The following is a 24,784-nucleotide window of genomic DNA, read 5'->3' on the forward strand; positions in this document are numbered from 1 at the left end:
TGGAGATTTGAGGTGTGTGGGTGTATTTAAACAGCTATAATTTGGAGATATTACCTTATTCATGCCTTAGAAGTGAAAACATAGAAGAAACTTTGTTTCTCGATATTAACTTTTTGAGAGGTGAAATCATGACATAATAACAAGATGTTTACCAAATGTTAATTAATCTACTTGACATTGTTATTAAGTGCCTCTGTTGAGTTCACCCTGTCCCTTCCCAGCTCAATCTGATACAGCTTTAGGTAGAATGTTAACCACAAATTAACAAAAACAGAGCTGCATGTTTTGCAAAATCAGTTTGATCTCTTCTGCTTCGTATTATTAAACCATAATGCAGATTATAGTATTTCCATGTGTGATTGTGAAAGCTGGGCAGTGAAGAAAGCTGATAAGAAGAGCATCACCTTATTTGAAATGTGTTAGAGGAGAGTTCTGTGGACACCACTGACTGCTAAAATGACAAAGAAAAGGGTTTTAGAGCAGATTGGGATTAAATTCTTGCTAGAAACCAATATGAGTATAATCGAGGATTAACTATAGTGAAGAGGCAGGGAATGTAAGCAATCAACTTTGCAATCTGTCTTGAGATCCTTGTAATCATACTTTAAAGCAGTGGTGTCCAACCTTTGTTCCTCCAGGTGTTTGGGACTCCAGCTCCCAGAAGCCCTGACCAGTTTGTCCAGTTATCAGGAAATCTGGAGCCCAAACGTCTGGAGGACCAAAGATTGGACACCACTGCTTTAAAGCATTCAGAACTAAATTCTCCTTGTAGAAGCCTAAATCGAACTTCAATACAAGTTGAGTATCTCTTATCCAAAATGCTTGCGACCAGAAGTGCTTTGAATTTCGGATTTCTCCCCAGATTTTGGATTACTTGAATATCATGCAGATGGGAGCCAAGTCTCAATGTGAAATTAGTTCATGTTACATAAACCTTATACATATAACCTGATGGTAATTTTATATACAACATTATTCATAATTTTGTGCATGAAACAATTTGTGTACATTGAATCATCGAAAGCAAAGGTGTCACCACATCATCCAGCCATGCAGACAGTTTGGGAGGATATCAGATTTTGAAATAGTTCAGCCTATACAACATGAAGCAAAACAAGTTGGGAGGTCAGGGATGTGAAAGTCCAAAATGGGAGTTCCAGTTTGGAGAGCAACGGATCCAGTCTAGATCCAAGATAATGGAGGGGCACCCAGTAGTAAGTGGAGAAGGCCTCCCCATGCATTTCTACCTGATATCTCCAGACCTTTGGATTCCTTTCATACTTGGCTTGAGGTTCATGGAGTAATTACTGCCAGGGAAAGTAATTATCAGAGAGCAAATTGCTTCAGAAAATTGTTCGTAAAAGCCACATGTAATATAAAGCTGTTTTTTGTAGATGGGTTGGTTTGATACTGCTGTAAATGTCAAATTACTTGGATTACTTTGCACATTTTTTCCTTTATGGGACTTAAAAAAGATGAAATTATTGGACCCTGGTTTCTTTACAGTATCACTGAAGTAAATCTCTGATGTAGAGAGGGCTACGCTCTTTTCTTCCACATTTATCAGATTCTGGTGCTATTTGTTACAAAAAGCCACTTGTCCATATGGGCAAATATACTGGCATAGTTAATTATGAAACCTTCCAGAGATGGGGAGATTTAGTGGTTTCAAAATATGGATTAAAGGCCTGAGATTTCCCTAAAGCCGTTCAGATTGCTTTCTTGGTTTAAGTGTGGAATAGACACTGCTGTGCCCAAATGTTCTTCAAATTCAGTCTCTCTTCGGGAAAAGCTGTTATTTTTCAGATGGCTGGAAATGATATTTGAACAATTATGCCAGTGGATATTCTTTATATCTCCTACCCTGTAGATGGCACAGTGAAAGACATGTATTAAGAAAATAATTTTTCCAGTTTAAGTTCAGATTTGTAGGTTGGCCAGGAAAGAAAATTGTGTCTTCAAACCTGCAAGCAAATTAATCTGAGAGCTTTAGCAAAAGAGTTCTGTTGTGTTGCTAAGCAACACTTTGCATTATGTTACCCAGTTGCCATGGCAAAAGAATGGCTGCTCTCCGTCCTTTGCAGATGACAGAGAACTTATTACTCATCTCCAGAGAGTGTTGTGAAGGCTTTTCACTTAGTGCTTAGCTTTCCTGCAGAAAACTATGATCTGCTTCTCTTAATTCTCTTTCCGATGTAAAGGCTTCTATATACCGTACTTATTCATACGGTACATAAATAAGTTTGGCCTTTCTGCCAGTCTTTGTCTGTGATGGGTAGAGTTGTTAATATCTGGCTTTTCTATGTTTTTAAGAAGGGTTGCTTCTGTCATAATCACAGAGAATGATCGAGTTGGAAGAGACCACAAGGGCCATTAAGTCCACCCCCCCTGCCATGCAAGGACACATCATTATCATTATATTTGTATGCTGCTTTTCTCTCTGGATTGATTTCAAAAGTGGCTCCCAACAGATAGCTATCTACCTCTCTTTACAAACCTCCAAAGAAGGACACTATGCCTCACTTCAATGTCAAACAATTCTTACCATCAGGAAGTTCTTCCTAATGCTTAGGTAGAACCTCTTTTCCTGTGGTTTGAATCCATTGCTCCATATCCTAGTCTCTGGAGCAGTGGAAAACAAACTTGACCCCTGCTTAATATAACATCTTTTCAAATATCTAAGCATGTCTGTCTTGACATACCTTCATTTTCTCTTCTCCAAATTAACCATCCCCAGCTAATTCACCACACATATGCTTTCGTTTCCAGACCTTTGACCATATATGGAACTGAATATGTTCCAGTGCATCAATCTCCTCCTTGATTTGTATTGTCCAGAACTGCCTTCATTGGACTTATGTCCAGATTTTTCATCAATGTTATCTTGGACTCCACAGGTAGTAGAGTATCATGGGTGGTTGGGTTGCTCTTGCTCCTGTTTCTGATAATTTCCTGAATTTTGTCCTTGTTACAGTAAGACATGATAATAATAAAATAAGATATGGGGGTGTTTAATGTGTCTGTTGGTTTGAAACCATCTTTATTAAGTCTTCCTCTTGTGTTGGTGATAATTCCATTCAGCACTACAAATTGATAGCAAGTACAGAACCAAACAAAACAACAGTAAGAAGGAAGAAAGACTGGCAAATCTAAGAAAAATAGATTTGTACATATGGGGTTGACTGGTATGCACAGTTGGAAATGACAATGTCCTGTTGCTCAAATAGGTAAAGGCACTTAGTCTTAATTGCTAGAAAAGATTCTGAAGCACAGCTTTTATTAAAAGTAGTTATTTCACATTCGTGTCATTTGTCCAATGTTCCATAGGCAGGGATAATGAGGATTTCTAGTGCTGGAAGTCAATCAAACTTTGCCTTCAAAACAGCTGGCATTTGGGCCCTGCCCCAAAATGTGGAGAAAATACTTCTAAAACAGATTGGAACATGGAAAGCAGTGGTAGAGCCAAAGTGTGATTTGTTCTAGATTTTACATCGCACCAAAACTGTGAAATGTTGGGAATAAGCCGAGAACATATGCATGTCATTGGTATGCATTTCTCTACAGTTCTGGCTGTAATCATGTGAACCTGGCTTGAATTCAAGGAAATCTGATGGATGCCAACACAACCTGAACAATCTTGTTTTAACCGAACAGTTGTATTCCAGCATAGCTACTCTTATATCCAAAATCCTCCTTTCCATTGGTATTCATGGAATACAGTAACTGATTTTACATTTCATTAATAGTGCATGGCATAGCTGTTTATGCAGTTGTATATGATGTCTCCATACCTTCTTCTTGGGCTAATATTTACTTATTGATGAAGACAGTAAAAAGATAGGGAAAATGATGAAGAGGCACTGCAAGTAGTGGGTTGTTCCCTTTTGGTTTTGTAGCCTAAGTGCTGATAACAGGAGGATTATCCCTTTGCATTCTGAAGTTTCTTTTCTTTACATTGTTGCTGCTTTGCAAGAAAAAAGTGTTTGCTTTTCTCTTGGTTTGAAGAGTCCAGGTGAATCTTTTAGGCATGTTCATACAGAGTTCTGAAAAACCAAAACCCCCAACCCCTTATGTAACCCAATATAGCTTCAGCTTTAACTTGTTTTAAAAGGTCACATTGTAGAGTAAATGATGTCAGCATATAGTCTAAAGTTTGTTTAAACAGAGAGCTGAAGTCATTCTGAATAAAACTTGGCCAGTGTGAGCATCTTTCATTCACGTGAGTAATTTTAATAGGATTCCAAAGTTCTTTTGGAAATAATTTCCGTTGTGTTGTATGGCCACATTTGACAGCATATTTATTCCACTTATAATGGTGTTATGATTCATGTTCCATGTTTATTATTATTAAGAAACTGATTGATGCCTTTAAGCCAAGTAATACCAGCTCAATTTATTGTGGTTGTTAGAATATATAGGCTTGAGTTTCTACAGAATATTCTCTATTTTAGATTTCAGAGGTCACTTGTTCAGTTGAGTGGATTAGAATCTGCCCATCAACACTGTCCACCTTTTGCTTGCAGATGGATGTCTCTCATTGTCATTAATTCCCAAGATCGCTGTTTGTTTATCTTTCCACAATTAGTCACTGGAATAACATTCTCCATTAAAAGATCATGAAATGAAGTTGGCAACACTGGTCTCACTGCACAAGATAACAGGCCAGGATTGTGTCAAATTTAAACTTAACCATCATGTGCAGTCAACCCTCCACGTTTGCCAAGTTTAGGGGTAGAGGAACCTTGTGAAAGTGAAAAACCACAACTAAATGATTTGTTGTTGTTTTTTAAGCTGAGAGAACAGGAATTTCTCTAAGATTTTCTAGGACTTCCATCATGACTCTAAGGTCACCTTCTGTTGGAAGCAGATCATAGAATTGCAGTGCAGAACTTAAGAGATTCCTAGAGAAATATTCTCTCAGATAAAAAAGAGCTTTTCTAAGGAAATTGATCATGCAAATTGAAAGACTTGAGATTCCAAGAGATAACATTCTTATCAAATCTATGAATAATCAAATTTTTAAACGGGAAATCAGCAAATGTGGAAGACCAATGGTACAATGGGCCATTCCATTGTTTTGCTTGGCTCCTACCTTCAATAGTTGCAAAAGTTGCAATAAACTGGGATCCTTTGAGAAAGCTTCTTAATCTCTGAACTAAGACTCCAGTTCATTATGTCTGCAAATCTACTGATAGCACAAGAAAGCAATAAATTCAAAATTCAAAAGCTATGCTTTCCTCACAAAACATTCATTTCTATTCTGTACTGCACAGCCAATGTCTTACTCTGACAATCCAAATGCATCCTGTAGCTTACTCTAAAGTAAGCAGTATTTAACTTATAGCCAAAACTGATAGAAACTATTCAAATTTGATTTCTAGTGTTTCTTGACGATATTTATTAAGTTAGTAGCACTGAAGCTTAATTCCAGAATATTTGAATCTCTTGTTAGGTTTTTGCTTTTCTAAAATTCGCTCATCAAAATGGGGCAGAAATTGAGGCCTGGTGAAAGACATGTGGGTTATTGAACTGTAGGTTTATGATTAAAGGCTTTTTTGTTTTGCCACAAAGTCTATCCTGATAGGTTTCTGGAGGCCCACACTGTCTGATTCTCCATGCTGTGGACTCAGAGGAATCCTGGTGTTTACTGAGCGGATAGCTGCTCTTACTGTCCAAACAGATCTGTGTTTGCGAACTGTAAGCATATTGCTGTTTTCTGTGAGGCACTCAGCTATGGCTTGAATGGTTCCTCTTGTTCTCAGCATATGAGGCTGACATTTTTCAGACTTTACTAAGCAAGTCACATTCTTGGTGAAGATTTTAGCAACCAAATAAGAAAGGAAAAGTCGATTCTTCTAAATCTTCTTGATGGGACTTCCTAATACACAAAATGTGCATTTTCCATCTCTTGAGTTTATGATACCATTAAGTTGATTATAAAGGCTTGCCTTTTTCAAGTTCTCTTCCTTTCAAGTCATTCTAAAATGGTGATTCTCAACCTGTGGGTCCCCAGGCATTTTGGCCTACAACTCCCAGAAATCCCAGCCATATAATAATAATAGTAATAGAAATAGAAATAATAATAATAATAATAATAATAATAATAATAATAATAATAATAAGTTTATTCTTATATCCCTCCCCATCTCCCCAAAGGGACTTGGGGTGGCTTACAAGGGGACCAAGCCCAATAACGCAACAGTAAAATACAACAAAATAAGATGCATTCAATTACAATGAATTAATACATAAAAACATATAGGTAAAGGTTTCCCCTGACGTTAAGTCCAGTCATGTCTGACTCTGGGGGTTGGTGCTCATCTCCATTTCTAAGCCGAAGAGCCGACGTTGTCCGTAGACACCTCCAAGGTCATGTAGCTGGCATGACTGCATGGAGCGTTGTTACCTTCCCACCGGAGCGGTACCTATTGATCTACTCACATTGCCATGTTTTTGAACTGCTAGGTTGGCAGGAGCTGGAGCTAACAGCGGGCGCTCAAGCCGCTCCCAGGATTTGAACCTGGGACCTTTCGGTCTGCAAGTTCAGCAGCTCAGCGTTTTAACGCACTTCCCCACCAACCATGTTTGGGACAGCGGTGGGAGCGAGAGAAGGGCCTCCCCAGCAGATCTTAAAGTATGCACAAGTTCGTAGTAGAAAATGTGATCGCAACGATAGGCTGAACCCAAACAGTTTACCAGCTTTTGGGGTTTTTGGGAGTTGAAGGCCAAACATATGGGGACCCACAGGTTGATAACCACTGTAAAGTTTAGAATCTCAACTAAAACAGGTTTAGTGAGTGGACAGCTCCTGAATCCAAAGCTCCCAAACAAAAGATTGTCATCAGTCAGCTTTATACTTATGCTTCAAATCATCTGATTAAAACTACTCCAAGGTTGATTTTTTTTAGATTTTATCTACTAGCATGCACTTTTGGTTTGCTTTTAAACCTATTGTTTCAACCCAACTGGGAAAAAATATTAGGAAAGAGCAATATAGCACCAGAGAGTACCATGCATGTTCCAAGACCGGCCTTTGAGCATTGGGGTCAAGTCATGAAGGAGTGGTGAAATGTCAGACACGTAAAAGAAAAATCAAGACTGTTTGTCTTCCGTGTGTGTTTGTTAGTTATGTATTCACACATAAAGAGGCAGAAAACCTTCAGTTTGTGGCTTTGCCATTCCCATTGCTCACCTGCCTGCCAATAATATATACAAACAGTTTGAGATGAGGATGTCCATCCCCCAATGGCCAGCTAAAAAGCCGTCTTCAAGCAGAAACCTTGTATGGATTTGTTAAGAGAGGCATGTCTTATTGATTTAACCAGACCCCTTTGGAGGGGGAAGCCACTGGAAGCTTAAAAAAGGAAAGGGCATAATTTCATATTCTTAAAAGCTTCCATAACTTTCACTTGGCAGAGCCAGGACACGTGGTTAGATTGATCCCTGATCCTACCCAGTGAAAGCTCTTTTATATTCTCCATGTTTCTCAAATCCCAGTGAAGTGGAGTCTTAAATGGAAGCTTTTAAACATAGCAGTTTGTTAGCTTTTGAACTATTTTTAGATTATAGTGTCAGTTGATCACTTTCAGAAATAATGTATGTAATTCATCACAAATAGAATGTCATTTATCTTAAATGTAGGTGTAAATAGAGGTGAATAACATAAACAGTATCCTTTCCCCTTGAGTGTTGCTTGACTTTTTTTAAAAAGGTGTATTTCCTATATCTTTCATGGTAGTAGATTCTCATTAATGCACCACTGAGGTGGTTGTCCCCTTTCAGCTGATGGGAAAACAGAAGCACTGGGAAGATATGTGAAATCCTTCCAAAGCCATGGAGGAAATTGGTTTTAAAACTGGGATTAGTGGACACTTGAATGTCTGTCCTGGGCTTCCAAGAGCACAGCTCTTCCCATGGTACAGAAGGGAAACAAGGAAGAACTTGTTGCAAAGTATTTGCTGGAAGAAGTCACTGTGCAAACAACTCTATTGTTTCTATAGTAACAGCTGATTGAGAAGAGATCATTGTTACACATGGTAGTTAGATTTTTAAAAGAAAGTCGGGGAGAGGGGGAGACCACTGATCCATAATTAAGTGGAGAGGGACTGAAATGCATGCTGAAATTTCACATGCCTTTGTCCCCCTTGGCTGCATCAAAACCTGATTGTCCCATCTGTACACACAATTTTATAGACATTTCACAGTGCATTATTGAATTGTAGAGGAAGTTAATTCATTTTCTAAGGTTCCCATAGCAGTACTGGCTTTGAAAATAATTGTTGCATTAGTTGACGATAACCTAAAGCTTAAAATTGGGCAACGTTTAGGGGGCATTGGATGGCAAATGATGCCATAAAATCCACCAAAATGATTTGATTTCTCCCAGCTGCATTTCAAATAAAAAAACATGGAGAAAATACTTCACTTTTTCTCTTTTTTTGTAGAATGGCTGAGTCAGAGCTTGTAGAAATGTATTTTTTGGACTACAAGATCCAGAATCCTCCAGCCAACATATAATGCTGGACTCTGAAATAGTAGCTTTCCCCAGTTTTTGCCATGACTGGAGACAGACCCCAAAATGAAGAGATGTAATAAATGGTGGACTTCTGTTATTGTTGACTGTCAGGAATAGAAAATAAAAATTTTGGTAGGTGATACATAACCTGCTATCATAATACATATTTCTGAAGGGTACAAGAGGAGGGAATTTAGTACGAGCAGGGTTCACAAAAAATGTGTGCCCCTTTTGTTTACTATAAAATGTAAAGTATCCTTGAACTGGAGTGTTGTGTAGTTTCCAGGTATATGGCAGTGTTCTAGCAGCATTTTCTCCTGACCTTTTGCCTGTATCTGTGGCTGACATCTTCAGAAGTTATCTGTCAAAAGTGCTTTGATCATATTTTCCTGCATGACAGGAGGTTGGACTAGAAGGCCCTACTGCAGTGGTTCTCAACCTGTGGATCTCCAGATGTTTTGGCCTTCAACTCCCAGAAATCCTAACAGCTGGTAAACTGACTAGGATTTCTGGGAGTTGTATCCAAAACACCTGGGGACCCACAGGTTGGAATCACTGCTCTACACAATTCTTCCAACTCTGTGATATATTGGGTATAGCCAGTAATTTGTATCACTGAATTTACTTGTGTGACAGAAGGGTAAAAAGGTTAGGGAAATAGAGACATACACATAAACATGATGTGTGTGTGTGCCAGGGATGTTATCTTGTGGATAATCCAGATATTGTTGTTACAATCCAACTTCCAAAATCACTTGCCATTGGTTGGGTTGTCTAAGGTTGACAGGTGTTGCAACCCATCAATATTTGGAAGGTCATAAGATTCACAAACCTGCAATAGGACATCACGCTTTTTCTTCAATAAGCAACCTGCCAGTGTTTCATCATGGCTATTCTGCAATAATGATAAAGTAAGGGGAAGAGACTTGGGGGAATAATAAACTTTAATAATCTTTGGTATGAAAAAATATTTCTGCATTAGGCTGACATAATATGTCTAGAAGATTTGCCCTAATCACATCTTTATTGAAATAATGCAGTCCAGGCTTTGAAGGAGGAATTGTAGCAATTTCCCCTCAAGTTCACAATTCTTGTGAAGCAAAATTGAAGAAAAAGATCTGGCTCTACAAAGTTTTTTTTAAAGTGTAGCTTTTAATTTGTAACACATTATTAATCATGATTTTATGTATAAATATACTATGAAGGTCCCCAGTCACATATTGTGATGTTCTAGCATTTTAACAAGAAGAAATGAGAAGATAAAAAGAGAAAGCATTACTCATACATTTCAATAAAAGCAGACCAAAGATCTAAGTGTAAGTTGCATTGATAGAACTTCCATTCGAATGTTGAAGGTACTGTAAAATCTTTCCATTGGGTCCACTTATCCATATCAAAATCCATCCTTTTGGTCCCCAAACCCGCCCTTGACTTATACATGAGGCCCACTTGTACATGAGTATATATGGCAAATTTTGTGCTCCTATAAATTCTTCTCCAGTAATATTCTTGCATCCTGATTAGCACATCATGCTTCTTTTCTCTGGAGGACCAAGGTTGCTGTGATCTCTTGAATTGCTAGATGAAACGTGCTTCAGAATAACAAATTGTGCTTTTCCTCTTTGTTTTTACTGTGCATATTTAATTTCTTCAGCAGCCGCTGTGTTCCTGCAGGATGTTAGCAAAACATTTGGAAGCGGTCACTAGAGGACTTGGGGATCAAGGCTGATACACTCAGATAGCTAGTAATGAAGTGAGAGGAGAGGGGAGAGGAGCCGGAGGAGGAGAGGGATAAGAGAGGGGCCAGCAAGTCCTTCCTGTATTTCTGAGCAGAGACAATTGTGAAATTCATATGTAGCACAGCTGGAGGAGACCTAGAAGCCATAACATCTGTGCCTGCAGAACACTAAATTGTTTGTTGCAGTTTTGAATCTTGGTTTCATAGTTCTTCAGTGCCCTGACCCCACCCCAGGCCTTAAATAGCCTGCCTGTGGCAATATATAAGATTGGTGGTGACATTTTAAAAACTGCCCTGAGCTTTTAAAGAATGTGCGTCAGCAAGTGCAAAATGTGTGCTTTCTACAAAAAGAAAATGGCAATGTACCCTCCCCCAATTATTTATTTTTCTGCATTGATTACTGCATTTTCCACCTTTCTTTGCAATGTCCGTGGAATAAAATTGTTTATTTCCGCATGAGAGTCCTGAGTGGAGAATTGAAGCATAGTAACTTTCCCAGGTTAACCCAATGAATTTAATGAATTATTAGGGTTGAATGTATGCATCCCTTGATCTGTGTCAAGTCATCAATGTTCTTCTATTTTCACTATTTATAGGGCATATTTCTAGTGTTTATTTCTTATCCAAAGTAACTTGGCAGTTTAGGGGCAAACCTTCTATAAAATGTCTATAAACAATAGAGTCTCACTTATCCAACATAAACGGACCAGCAGAATGTTGGATAAGCGAATATGTTGGATAATAAGGAGAGATTAAGGAAAAGCCTATTAAACATCAAATTAAGTTATGATTTTACAAATTAAGCACCAAAACATCATGTTATACAACAAATTTAAATTGTTTTAAATTTTATCACCAGCACCTTGAATTCAAACCAAAAGTGAACTGGTAGCAGGCACAGTCCCTTTAAGAAATCTGTTGTCTTTATGCAATGCCGATCAGTAAACTGGTTGTGGAGCCGCAGTAGCATAATGGGTTAAACCCTTGTGTCGGCAGAAGTGCTGACCTAAAGGTCAGCGGTTCAAATCCACAAGACGAGGTGAGCTGCTGTCTGTCAGCACTAGCTTCCTATCCTCCCTTCCGTGGAGCAGGGTGAGCTCCTGTTTGTCATCTCTAGCTTCCCATGCGGGGACATGAGAGAAGCTTCCCAGCAGGATGGTAACACATCCCCTGGGCAACGTCTTTGTAAATGGCTGTTCGTCTCACACCAGAAGCGACTTGCAGTATGTTCGCTTCTCACACGATATTCAAAAAAGTAAGCAGGTTGTAGGTTCTGAATCATCTTCAAGGGCAGACCCATAAAGAGAGCTCATTGCAGCAGTCTAATTGGAAAGTTAACAGTTCATGTACAATTGTGGCTCAATTATCTATACCCAGAAAAGGCTGTAGCTGTAGCTAGTGCCCTAGTTGAAGCTAATAGCCATGAGCAAAAGACCTAAATTAAGAAGTATTTATAGGCTTTAGGATGATGGGAATCCACCCAGAGCAGATATCTTAGCCAGTTTCCAAACTCAAGAGCCATCCATTCGCAGAGGTGCCATCATACCTGGATTCAGCTTCCTGTATCTCATCCAGCCCATTTATAACGCCTAGGCATGGCTCTAGCACCTGTATAGTCTCACCTGAATCCAAAGCCAAAAGGGGCTTGTCCAAAAGGATCCTTTGCATTAGGATTTCCACAGCATAACAGTCAGATGTTCAAATATTCTAAATACAAACATTACAGTACAGATGAAGCATTCAAATACTATAATATAGAACAAAGTGGAAAATATATGTTCTTCAGGTCCCCATTTCTTTTTGCCCCACAACACTTTTTAAAGGATGTGGGGTACCAAATTTCTCCATGTTTTTGTTGCCAGGTGATTTTAGGTCTAGGAAAAGAATCACCCCCCCCCCCCCCACACACACACACACAACATTCTGTTGCAAGGAAATGGTGCTGAGATGCCCCCAAACATGGGAGAACTTTTTTTGACATCTCGAGATGAGATGACCGTTTTCCAGGGGAGCTCCACAACCTCTAACGGTTGTGCATCTTAGTAAAAATCTATATCTCCCAGGAGTAGAAGACACCCGAAAACCTCATTCTCAATAAACATAACCAATCCCTTTCTAAAGGTCTTTGCTGAGAGATCCACAGTGAGCATGGCACATGAAAAAGAACTTCTAGAGTACACTTCTGGTATTTCAGGGTTTTCCTTGGCCCATGGGCCAATAGTTTTCAAAGCTTTGGACAGTTCCCTTTTTGGATTACAAATCCCAGGATCCTTCTGCTTAGTTAGTTCTGAGGGTAACAGTCCAAACATGCAGGTTTTTCATTCATCAGTGTCAATGACTTTTAAGGGCCTTAGAGAGTAAAACCTCCTTTTCAAATTCTAGTAATCACAAAAGCAGAGAATGACGTCAATTCCTATAGCCTCATCCTGTTTCGTGGTGATACACTATAGCATGATGTAGATGTTTGGTAAATATCCTCACCCACCAACAAGGCAGTAGCTTGTTACTTTGTAGCCGAAATACACACTGCAACTTTTAAAGACCCAAGACATTTTCATTAGCTACGGTTCCACACACCCCTTCTCGGGGGGGGAAGGCACTTTTTGGGGGTAAGATGCTCTGCATATGCCGCTGCAGATACAGTATTTCACAATATTTTAAGCATTGAAAATAAAGCTTTGTCCCAAGGCAATTTACCAGCTGGGCTATGCTTTGTAAATCACATCTGTCTAGACTCTAAGACAAGAGACAAACATCTGTCTAAAATCAGCTAGCTCGGATAGCAAATACTGCTAAAGAAATCAGGTCAGCTATTGAAGAAAGACTGAAAGGAAAATCCATTGAAATGTTTTTTAAAAAATTATATTAAAAATCAGTTATATCCAATTAGTTCACTGTCACACATCACACACAGCCAAAACATTTCTCCTTGAATTGAAACTAGCAAATTATTGGTTGCAGATAAAGGTTAGGCTAAAAGTGATATTGAGAGTTAATATTTCAGAGAAGCAAAAGGAAGATTATTACTTCTAGCTCTCATGAGACCTTCCACTATCACAATATCAGAGCACCTATCAAGTATGCTTGGATTACGTAATGTCTACATTTAATGTTTATATTTCCAACAGATATGCATGGAATGCGCACTCATTTCTACCTACTGAATGATGTAGTTTTTTGTGTCAGAAAAATTCACAAGTATTTTGCACAGTTTGAATATGTTTTTATAATATAGTAAAAAGGAAATATTATACAAACAAAAAAGAAAAGAAAATAGAAGAAGGTGAAAGAAAGAAAGAACAGCAAGAAAGGAATTTGCATTTGGCGCCTGACTTTCCTAAGGGTTGGGGCCTGGTCTGAGGAGGAAGAGGAGGGGGGACCCTTTGGTGGGGCCTTGTGCCCCTGAAATGGAGCCTACTACTCTGTAGTGCCTCAGGAAGAAAGTAGTTCTTCACTGAATGATGGGAATTGCCTTACAGACTGATCTGCACTTAGTGAGAATGTTTTACATGAGGCTCTGCCAGAAACTTTCTCTGACCTTGAGAGGAATATGAGGGAAGTGGAAGACACTGGGTTGTTGCTTATAACTCAGCGTCTTCAATTATGACAAGATAGTGCCAAGCAGAGGCAATTACGTTTTTCTCAGCGTTTGAAAAATAAACAGAAGGATTCCAGGTGTCAGACAGGTAATGTCTACATGGGAAAAAATTAGGTTTCTTAAGCTGTCTTCTTTGGTTGCTCAGTGTGAGTGCAACATTGTATTTTCAGGAGAAAGTCACATTTTCCTTGAGCTCTGCAGTAGGAGATTCTTACCTTGATTTAATATCATGTTTTTCTGTTTGTGATCATGAAATCTCATTTGGATATAATTCTTTGTTTAACTTTTGGGGACTCTGGCTTTCTTCTCAGGCTGGACTTTGTTTATTGCTGCATCAAAGAATACTATGACTGTAGGCTATATTTTGGAATGGCTTTCAAATCCTATACTTTGGATGTACAGTAGTGTCTCGCTTATCCAACATAAACAGGCCGGCAGAACGTTGGATAAGTGAAAATTTATTTATGTTGGATAATAAGGAGGAATTAAGGAAAAGCCCATTAAACATGATTTTACAAATTAAGCACCAAAACATCATGTTTTACAACAAATGGACAGAAAAAGCAGTTCAATACACAGTAACGTTCCATCCATCTGTAATGTGGTCTTCTTCATTTCTTGCTGTCTTCTATCTTGCCATGCATCATTGTCTTTTCTAGTGAGTCCTATCTTCTCATATGTCCAAAGTATGACAGTCTCAGTTTAGTTATCTTGGCTTCTAGGGAGAATTCATGTTTCATACTTCCTTAGATCCTCCTGTATTTCATAGCATTGTTAGGTTACATACATACCCACTAGAGAATTTGTGTTTTCAAACAACCCTCACTTTATGTGTATTGTTACACTGTCAGAGGAAACAGTAGAGGAAACAACAACGAATAACTTTAACAAAGGCAAATTGAATTAGTGCTTTGCTTGAGCTCAGTGTTTGTAATTTGACATGCTGAACTAATCCATAGATCCACTCTATTGTTTGTATTCGTTGTCACTCAGGGTGCTGAACTGGCCAGCTCTATAATCCAGTTCTGAAGGAATGACTGCATGGGTCTGAAACAAAGGGATGGAATGAGATGCTCCTCTAATTGGCATCCTTGAAGCAATGGCACTGAGTTACACATTCTTTGGGTTTTGACTACCTCTATAGAAAATGCCATAGGTTCACTTATCTCCTGTGCTGGACTACTGACAAATTGTCTGAGTTGCATTGTCTAAACAGAAATAACATGTTTGACAAATGGGAAGCTGATAAATGACACAATCGTTGTCCATATAAACCAGGCAGTTACATTTGTTTTCTTGATCCAAAGTCAAATGAATTAAAACAAGACCTTTTATAGTCTGCAGCTTGCTTATGAGGTCAATTAGTCGTTGGCTATAATCCAATGTGTTTTCTTCCCATTTTTACATGAAGGGTGTCTGTTCCAGAATAGCTTTCTCCATGAAGTAAACTCATGACTGGGTGTCTTCTGGTATCCTTGACTTCCGATTTCATTATTTTTGCCAACTGTTTTGGTGTACTGTTCAAAGAAAGTCAGACTGGCTTGACCATGTCTTAAGCAAACGTCCTGCTGAGTCCAATGAGGTGGAGGAAAAACATCATAAGACATCAGCTTTTTGGATGGAAAACACCAGAGACAATTTATTCTATGAGTTATACTGCTGGCTTTTATAGTTGCCCCTTCAGAGAGAGCAAAAGAGAGAGAAAAATCAATTTTGGTTGGTTTCCTTAGGAATCTCTGCATATTTTGGGCAAGATTCCTAAACTTGTTCTATGGTACATCTTTGGTTTTCTTGAGGGAGGGAAAAATGTCTTTGGCCTATTCTTGAAGAACATATGGAAATGCTGTAGGTGGTCCTGGAAAACCACAAGCTAAACATAAGTCAAAAGTGTGATGCATCAACCATTGGAATTCTATGCTGTATCAACAGAAGTATAATGTCCACATTGAGGAAAGTAATAGTACCTCTCTATTCTGCTATGGACAGATCTCACCTGAAATACTTTGTCCAGTTCTGGGCACCACAATTCAAGGTGGATATTGACAAGTTGGAATGAGTTCAGAGGAAGGCAAACAAAATGGTAAAAGGTCAGGAAATCAAGCCCTGTGAGAAATCGCTTAAGAAGCTAGGTATGTTTAGCTTGGGGAAGAGGAGGCTGAGGTGATAAGAAATCTATCTTTAAATATCAGATGTAGACTTGGTTTCTGCTGCTTCAGAACATAGACTGATGGATTCATATTACAAGGAAAGAGATTCTACCCAAATGCTAGGAAGATGGACTCTTCATTAAGACAGAGGTTTTGAGAATGCTTTAGTTTGTATTTCCACATGGCAAAGAAGTTGGGTTGGATTGCCTTTGCAATCACTTCCTATTCTATGATTCAATCCAGTAGGGTGTAGTGGTTAGCGTGTTGGGTTATAATTTGAGATTGTTGGAATGTGAATTGGGAGACCCTTACTGTGTCATAAAATTCAGTGAGTAGAACTGGGCCCCTGGTGGCACAGTGTGTTAAAGCGCTGAGCTGCTGAACTTGCGGACTAAAAGGTCCCAGGTTCAAATCACAGGAGCGGAATGAGCGCCCGCTGTTAGCCCCAGCTCCTGCCAACCTAGCAGTTCGAAAACATGCCAGTGTGAGTAGATCAATAGGTACCGCTCCGGCGGGAAGGCAACAGCACTCCATTAAGTCATGCCGGCCACATGACCTTGGAGGTGTCTATGGACAACACTGGCTCTTTGGCTTAGAAATGGAGATGAACACCAACCCCCAGAGTCGATCACAACTGGACTTAACGTCAGGGGAAACCTTTACCTTTACCTTTAGAACTGGGTTCAGGCATACTCTCTCAGCTTGAAATAATATCATAATTGTACTGTCTTAAATACCAAGGAGAAAAAATGGAATTTGATTTTAATTTTATACAATTCATAATAACTAAAGAAAAATTGTAGTCTTTTCACTTGAAGGTCTGTAATAATATGTCTTGATAGGGAAAATTCTGCAAGTTGAGGGCTGTCACCAAGGTGACCCTGTGGTTTTATACAGAACAAGTTATGGGCAAACAAAACAAGTGGAATAATAATAATAATAATGATAATAATAATAATAATAATAATAGCTAAGTAGTTATGGCAATAAATTCTATACAGAGTACCTCTGGAGTCTTTTCCAACAAACATATGTGATAAATAGGCAAAGAAAGATAACATGTTACATTCTAGTGGCTTTCTTAATTTTTATTGTACTAATTACTGTTGAAGAATTAAAAGAAGTAAAACATAAATGTAGGTATAATGGTACAAAGTTACACCATTAGGGATAACAAAGACATTTTAAAAGATTCTCTACAATTTTGCATAGAAAGAAAGACATTGTCAAAAAGCTGGAGTTATAATGTGCAAAGTAGCTGAGTTTACTCAAAGTGCCAAAAAAAATCCCCTTGATGTTTCCTACATGATACTAGAAGTAGTAAAAGAAAGTAAATGAAAAGGATTTAATTAATGTGTACATAAAAGTCCGTGCATGAACAAAAAAATATATAAACTGGGCCTTGCCAAAAAAAATGAGTTTTTGTTGCAGTAATTATTTAAAAAAGGAGGAGCTGGGGATTACAACTGAGAGGGTGATTAATCAGGCAGAATTTCCTGAAACAAGACATTACTTCATCCTGAACAAGAAAAGAATAACAGTCATGGGATATGAGCGCTTTCTTTGTGGCAGAACTGAGATTACTTCTGGAAAGCAATGGAAACTTTGAGAGGACCTGGTTATGTTGGTTGGGTTTAATCTGTGCATGTGCATTCACTTGACCAGGCTGGGTAATTAGTGTGCCAGACTAATGAGGGCACAGACAGGGTCACGGGAATAATTGGTTCCTTGTTTGTTTCTCTAGGACTTCTAAAGGTGTGAAATCTTGCTAATCCCATTATTTTACTCATCCTCTTTTGAATATCCTGATGCAAAGTGATTACTGCATCGTTTAGAAGGCTTTAAAAGGGAGGGAGTCAGATTAGCCAGATTCATTGAGGATCAAGCATCTCTTTGGAAGATCAGGGCAGGGGTCAATGGGGTTCCCTTCTCTCCCTGTTTGTCCTTTTTTTCATGTACTGAACAACTAGCGAAGCAATTCCCTGGGCAGCGCATGAAGGTAGAAGAGCTGTGTGGACATTTCCTAATCTGGATGCTGAGGAATATGATTATTCTAGAGCTCTTAGCCAGGACCAGTTGAGCAGTGAGGAGGAAGGAAGCTTCAGATTCATCACTCCTCCAACATGGAGTTGGATCCTTTCAGAGAAATGATCATGCAACTAATGGTCAGCATCCAATGGTGTTCCTCTCTAGTTACTGCTGATTCCCCCAGAAACATAAGCAGGTACAGTAGAGTCTCGCTTATCCAATGTAAACGGGCCGGCAGAATGTTGGATAAGCGAATATATTGGATAATAAGGAGAGATTAAGGAAAAGCCCATTAAACATCAAATTAGGTTATGATTTTACAAATTAAGCACCAAAACATCATGTTACACAACAAATTTGACAGAAAAAAGTAGTTCAATACACAGTAATGCTATGTAGTAATTACTGTATTTACGAATTTAGCACCAAAATATCATGATATATTGAAAACATTGACTACAAAAATGCGTTGGATAATCCAGAACGTTGGATAAGCGAGTGTTGGATAAGTGAGACTCTACTGTAAATATATGTATAGTCAAGGAAAGTCATTCTCTAGTGAATTGACAGGAGTACAGAACCAGTAAAAATACTGTTAAAACAGACATGAAAAAACTCATTGGACAATGATGTGTACTGTTGCATTTTGTCCACTGTTCTTTAGTTGTTGTTTCCTTCGAAATGTATATTGTCATTTTTTTTATAATCAAGCTAAAAACCTTAAATTGACTTCAGAATTGAGTCTTCACATGTACATATTGCAAAGTGAATTTAATTGGCTATTCCAGCTAAAATAGGTCCAGTGAATCAGTGGAATTTATATCAGATTTTTTTTTCTTACCACGTTCGCATTCATTCAGTGGATGAATGGAGGAGGGAGAGGCGTAATAATTGGATTTGAGCCTATGTCTTCTATAGCGGTAGAATTGCAGCTTTCCTTCCTCTGAGTTTAGTATTCATTCATACAAGCCATGTTTCCAGAAGAGTCTTTTAATAGCTCTAAGGAGTTATCCCAGATGGGAGATGGTTTTTATTCCTTATACACAGTTACCACTTCAACTTGTTTTGATAGGCGCAAGGAGAGACGAGAAAAAGAAACGTATGTTAAAGTCATTTGCCCAGCCCTGAACTTGAGGCAGTGAAGAAAACATCATATAGCAGTAAATCATTCACCTGTCCAAGATTCCTTGAAACCGTTTACTCAAATGACTTTAACAGTCTGAGGGTCACACCTGAGGTTAAGAGTCTGCTTGCACAACTGCACATTTGACAGTAAAATGCAGCCTTTTTATTGCATCGGAGGCATTTACAGACAGCTCAGACTGTTGTGTGCGAGTATAGTTACATCCTGAAAGGCGGCTGGTCATTTTATATGACCAAGCGACAGATGTTTTTGAAGAGGCTCTAAACAAGGGCATCGTAAGTGTCAAAGCAGTTAACACCTTCTTAGGTGTTAAAGCTAAATGTGGAAAAGTGTTTCAAAATGTTTGTTGTGTGTCTTTGTGAATTTTTCAAAAATGTTGGCATCGATGGTATCCAGAGCAACTGGCAGTTCTTAATGGGTACAGGCGTGAAATGTATTGTTGAAAAAATGGTTTTTGTGTTAAGTCACATTCAAGCCACCTCTGAATGTTCCTCAACCTCCTCTCCACAAGGAGCCGCTTTGAGTCTCCTTGTGGAGAGAAGATGCAGGGTATAAACATAAACATAATATTCCTTGCCTAACCTTATTAAATGCATGGGGTCACCATAAGTAGACAGAGACACAGAATATTAATTTAGTCATTGGGATACATATTACTACAGCAAAGACCTATTGAAACAAAAAGATTTTTACCTGCTTTCTGGGATGAGGGTTCCAGTTTAAGCCACCTGGGAAATTTCTCCTGTTTTAATCCCTATTTCTTGGCTTCGCTGTAAACTGTAAGTTGTGTTAAAAATAAATAAAATTTTATATTTTAAACGGTTCATTTAAACCATGGCTGGAAGTCATGTGGTCCTCCAGATGTTAGACTACAATTTTCAGCAGCTTTAAACAACAGAGTGTTGACAAATGCTGGGAGTTCCGGTTCAATAGTAACTACAGGGACATATGATTGTTACATCTGATTTGAACCATAGGGTGTTTATGGATAATACTCATGATTATGGTCTGATTAATATATTTCACAGAAATGACCCAACCAAACTGAAAACCCCTATTAGATCCTTTACTCTTTGTGAAAAAGGTGATAAACTGAGTGAATGATTTGAGTAAAAAAAAATGAAATGATATACACGGTAGTTGCAGACCTCAAACTGTAGTCTGGTTTGTGGTCTTGGAACCTATCATGTCATATGACATTTCAGTCTGAGGTGCTATAGAAATAGAGCTTATAGTGTCTTTAACTTTTTTTGTATGGTTTCCTATTTTCCATTTTAGCTAGATTTATATAGCTCAGGATCCTAATGCTTATGGCACATGCATTACTGTATTTACATTTGATACTTCAGAAAGGAACTTTCACATCCAAGGTTGGAGTTTTGAGTGGAAACTTTAAGGCTCTTGCTTATATAACCACATTCTTTGGTTAATCCAAACTGCTGAGGTAATGAGTTTTGTGGTCTTCATATGTTCCTGAGATAGTTCTTCACATATGTAAAATTGAGTGTGATTGGAAACTTGACCCGTCTTTCACAAAGGAAAAGTTTATCTAGGCTAGAAAGCTCGGAACTGCTACCCTTGTGAATGGCAATTTCGCTTTGTTAGTTAACTAAAATATCTCTGCTCAGTGAGTACCAATGCGGATTTACATTTGGCACTTTTCAGGGTTAAGTATTTTTTAAAAGTGTATGGCCAGAAATGAACAGCTACCATCTGACTCCCCTAGGAGAGTAATTTTAGATTGAATATTATATAAAGCTGAAATTTTCTGCCTTAGGCCTCCATTAGTATACAATATTGCATGTAGTATGTAAGCCAGGTTATTATATAGCAGCTACTGGATATCAGCAGTAGTGGAGCTTGACATTGGCAAGAGAGTAGGAGGTAACAATGGCAGAGGATCTCTCAGAGACCATAACTAATTCCAAGTGCTGCAATAATAAGGCAGTGGTAAACTATCCCTAATGGCTTTTACCTTGAAAACTCTAAAATGAGTGAATCCAAAATGAAATGAGATAGTGCCTGAAGGTTGTAAAGCGCTCAGCCAGCTACTGGGAAAGAGCAGAGGGCAAATGCAAGTAGTGCCATCTCTAATAATACACCTAGATTCAAGTTGAAAGGATGTTCAGCTGCCAACATGCACAGAGTGAAAGAAAGGTTTGAAGCTGAACAGTGGACTCCTACTATTCACTGGGGTTTGGTTCCAGGTCACCCTATGGATACCAAAATCCATGCATGCTCAAGTCCATTATATACAATAGCTTTGTAAAATGGCACTATATATATATATATATATATATATATATATATATATATATATACACACATACATACATACATTAAGGTTTGCTTTTGGAAAGTTAAAAAAATGAACTGTGGTTGGTTAAATCCATGGAGACTGAATCCATGGAGGACACAGATATAGGTGGCCAACTGTAGTAGGAGCATGGAATGCGAAGTACATGAATCAAGGAAAGCTAGAAACCATAAACCATGAAATGGAGTGCATAAATAGCAGTATGCTTGGTGTGAACAATTGAGCAGATAGAAATGGGGCATTATACAATGCTTTACTCTGGGGTAAATTAATAATGAGGAAGTCTGACCAAATAATGTCAACAAGACTATCAATATAACCATGATCCAAGTTTGTGTTTGGCAGAAAAAAGAGATATTGAAAGTTTCTAGAGTGGCATTCAGAAGGATATTGAACATATAGCAAAACAGAGCATATTGATAATCATAGGTAATTGCAATGCAGAAATGAGAAATAATGAAGAACCAACCAACAGTATAGGGGGATTTTAGTCATTCTAATTCTCAGCATCCATTTTATTGCCTGGGATATAGTCAATTTAACTTAGCATATATGGTTGTGAGGCTTACATTTGAAATACAAATGAGAACCAGGATGGTGTAGACTAGGTGTAGACTAGGACTCTAGCAACCAGGGCTCAAATTCCCTGCGCATCTGTGGAAATCCACTGGGCCATGCTCACTCTCCCACCCTCTGAATAGAGCTTAGATTGGAAATTACTTGAAATCATTCAAGTGGAGATTCACTCCTTGGGCTTGAGAATTATATGACTTTATCAGATGGGCTATGCTGGTTCCTCTGCAGTGGAGCCCACTAGCTTCCATCCCATGATATAGAAATATTTCTGGTGGGGCTTCACCGCAAAACAGCAGAGGAACCAGTATATGCTGCTGCGGCAGCAATACAGGAGTGATGTGGCTGTGGGGCGACAGATTCTTCCCACTCCTCACCCCCCCACCGAGCACCTCCAGATTTGCTATGATCTCTTGCAATTCCAGTGGCATGTATGATGAGGTCAATAGTCCAATATTCAGATCGCTGCAGCATGCTAGTACTCTATTCAGCCTGTATCAAATATACAGTGATTTGTGTGTGTGTGTGTGTGTGTGTGTGTGTGTGTGTGTGTGTGTAAGGAGCAACTTGAGAAACGGCAAGTCGCTTCTGGTATGAGAGAATTGGCTGTCTTCAAGGATGTTATTTATTTATTTATTTATTTATTTATTTACATCATTTATATTCCGCCCTTCTCACCCCGAAGGGGACTCAGGGCGGATCACATTACACATATTGGGGAAACATTCAATGCCTTTTTAACACAGGACAAAGACGAACAACATAGCTCCGAGCGGGCCTCGAACTTATGACCTCCTGGTCAGTGACTCATTGCTCTCCCATCTGCGCCACAGCCCCGGGGACACCTGGATGTTCCCCAGGGGACACCTGGATGTTTTGATGTTTTACCATCCTTGTGGGAAGCTTTTCTCATGTCCCCACATGGAGAGCTGGAGCTGACAGAGGGATCTCACCTGCTCTCCCTGGATTCGAACCACTGACCTGTCTGTCAGCAATCCTTCCAGCAAAAGGGTTCAACCCATTGTTCCACTGGGGGCTCCTTTATACAAGGATGATTTTTGGTATTTTTTCTCTGTCCTTGATTCCAAAATGGTGCAATAGCACAGGTCGTAGCTGACTTTTAGCATAGTACTGAAGATACCTAAAGTGTGTATTAATTGTTTAATTCTCCTCTTTCTTTCCTAACAGGACCTGCAGAAGTTCCCATGATGTCCCCCAATGGATCTATTCCTCCTATACATGTGCCTCCAGGTTATATATCACAGGTATGATTCCTCATCAGCTGCAGCAGAGTCTACTTTATGTGGCTTAATTTAATATCTTGCTTTCTTCCTTTAAATAAAAGCTTTTAGTTCTCATGGCTGTGAATACAGGCTTTACTGTCTATATGTATTTTGGCTATAGTTGAAATCTCAGAAGCAGGGTTACAGTTAGCAAGAGGTGGGATATCACATAGAGCTGTGAAAGACTACAAGGACTATCTAATCATACCCTGTTTCCCCTAAAATAAGACATCCCCAGAAAATAAGACCTTGTAGAAATTTTGCTGAGTTGCTAAATATAAGGCCTCCCCCAAAAGTAAGACCTAGCAAAGGTTTTGTTTGGAAGCATGCCCGCCAAACAGAACACCAGAGCATGCAGGATCGATAAATGAACGTACCATAGAGTGTTGTACATGGAAATAATGGTAGTAACAAGAAATTCTTGATAGGATTCACAGTTTGTCTGGTTATGCTGTTTGTGATGACAACTACTATACAGTATATAATAAATATTCTTCTTTTTTTGTTCAACAATAAATGTGAATTCTTCTTAATGGAAAAATAAGACTTCCCCTGAAAATAAGACCTAGAGCATCTTTGGGAGCAAAAATTAATATAAGACACTGTCTTATTTTCGGGGAAACACGGTAGTATGATCCAGTTCTGTCCAGATCAAGAGTAATTGAATATAAAGTTGGAAGACCACAAAGGTAATTCAGTTCAGCCCTCGACCATGAAGGAATATACAATCAAAGCACCCCTGACAGATGGCCACCCAGTTTCTGCTTGAAAACTTTCAGTTAACAATACTGTACCACACTTTGAGGCAGCATATTCCACTGTCAAACAGTCTTACTGCCAGGAAGGTCTTCCTAATTTTCAGGTGGAATCTGCCTTACTGTAGTGTAAATCCATTGCTCAGTGTTTGACTAGTAGTATCTGAAGCAGAATAAACTTGCTCCTTCTGTAATATGATATTCCCTCAAATATTTAAACATGGCTATCATATCTTGCCTTCTCTTTTTCAGCTTTGTAACCCACATCTCACAGGGCTTGGCTTCCAGACCTCCTCTGGACACATCCCAAATTGTCAATATGCTTATTTGTCCTCTCCCTAATTAGCAGAAACAGAAATATTATGCAAAATAAGAGAGTTCAGTTGACTTGGTCTTTTTTTGCAAGTCATGAAATCGATTTTATTTCTTGCCATGGAAACGAAATAATGTTTGGTATGACCTTCTTCTTTCTGAGCAGACAATATGCATAGTCCTAGGACTGTTTTGTAAGCTGATGGGGCTGGTTTGTAATACAATATTTCGCAGTAATTATATTTGGATCTATTTATTCTGACAGCTAAATTCTTCACGTTGTGCCTTAAACTATTTATAGTGTGATCTCTCTGGATCAACATAGGCTTTTTTCGACCTGAAACTACAGTAGAGTCTCACTTATCCAAGCTAAA

The 24,784-nt window shown here is 38.7% G+C and overlaps 1 protein-coding gene across 2 annotated transcripts in view; it reads left to right on the plus strand.

Moving 5' to 3' along the window:
• The window catches only part of fndc3b (fibronectin type III domain containing 3B), a 320,815-nt gene that overhangs the window by 160,741 nt on the left and 135,290 nt on the right, over positions 1-24,784 (plus strand). For both annotated transcript variants that reach the window (XM_008106024.3, XM_003218149.4), the window contains exon 4: positions 23,249-23,325. In XM_008106024.3, coding sequence (XP_008104231.2) covers positions 23,249-23,325 — 77 coding nt within the window. The remainder of the gene's footprint in view (positions 1-23,248; positions 23,326-24,784) is intronic.

The sequence above is a fragment of the Anolis carolinensis genome, chromosome 3 (genome assembly GCF_035594765.1).
Source record: "Anolis carolinensis isolate JA03-04 chromosome 3, rAnoCar3.1.pri, whole genome shotgun sequence".
NCBI lineage: Eukaryota > Metazoa > Chordata > Lepidosauria > Squamata > Dactyloidae > Anolis > Anolis carolinensis.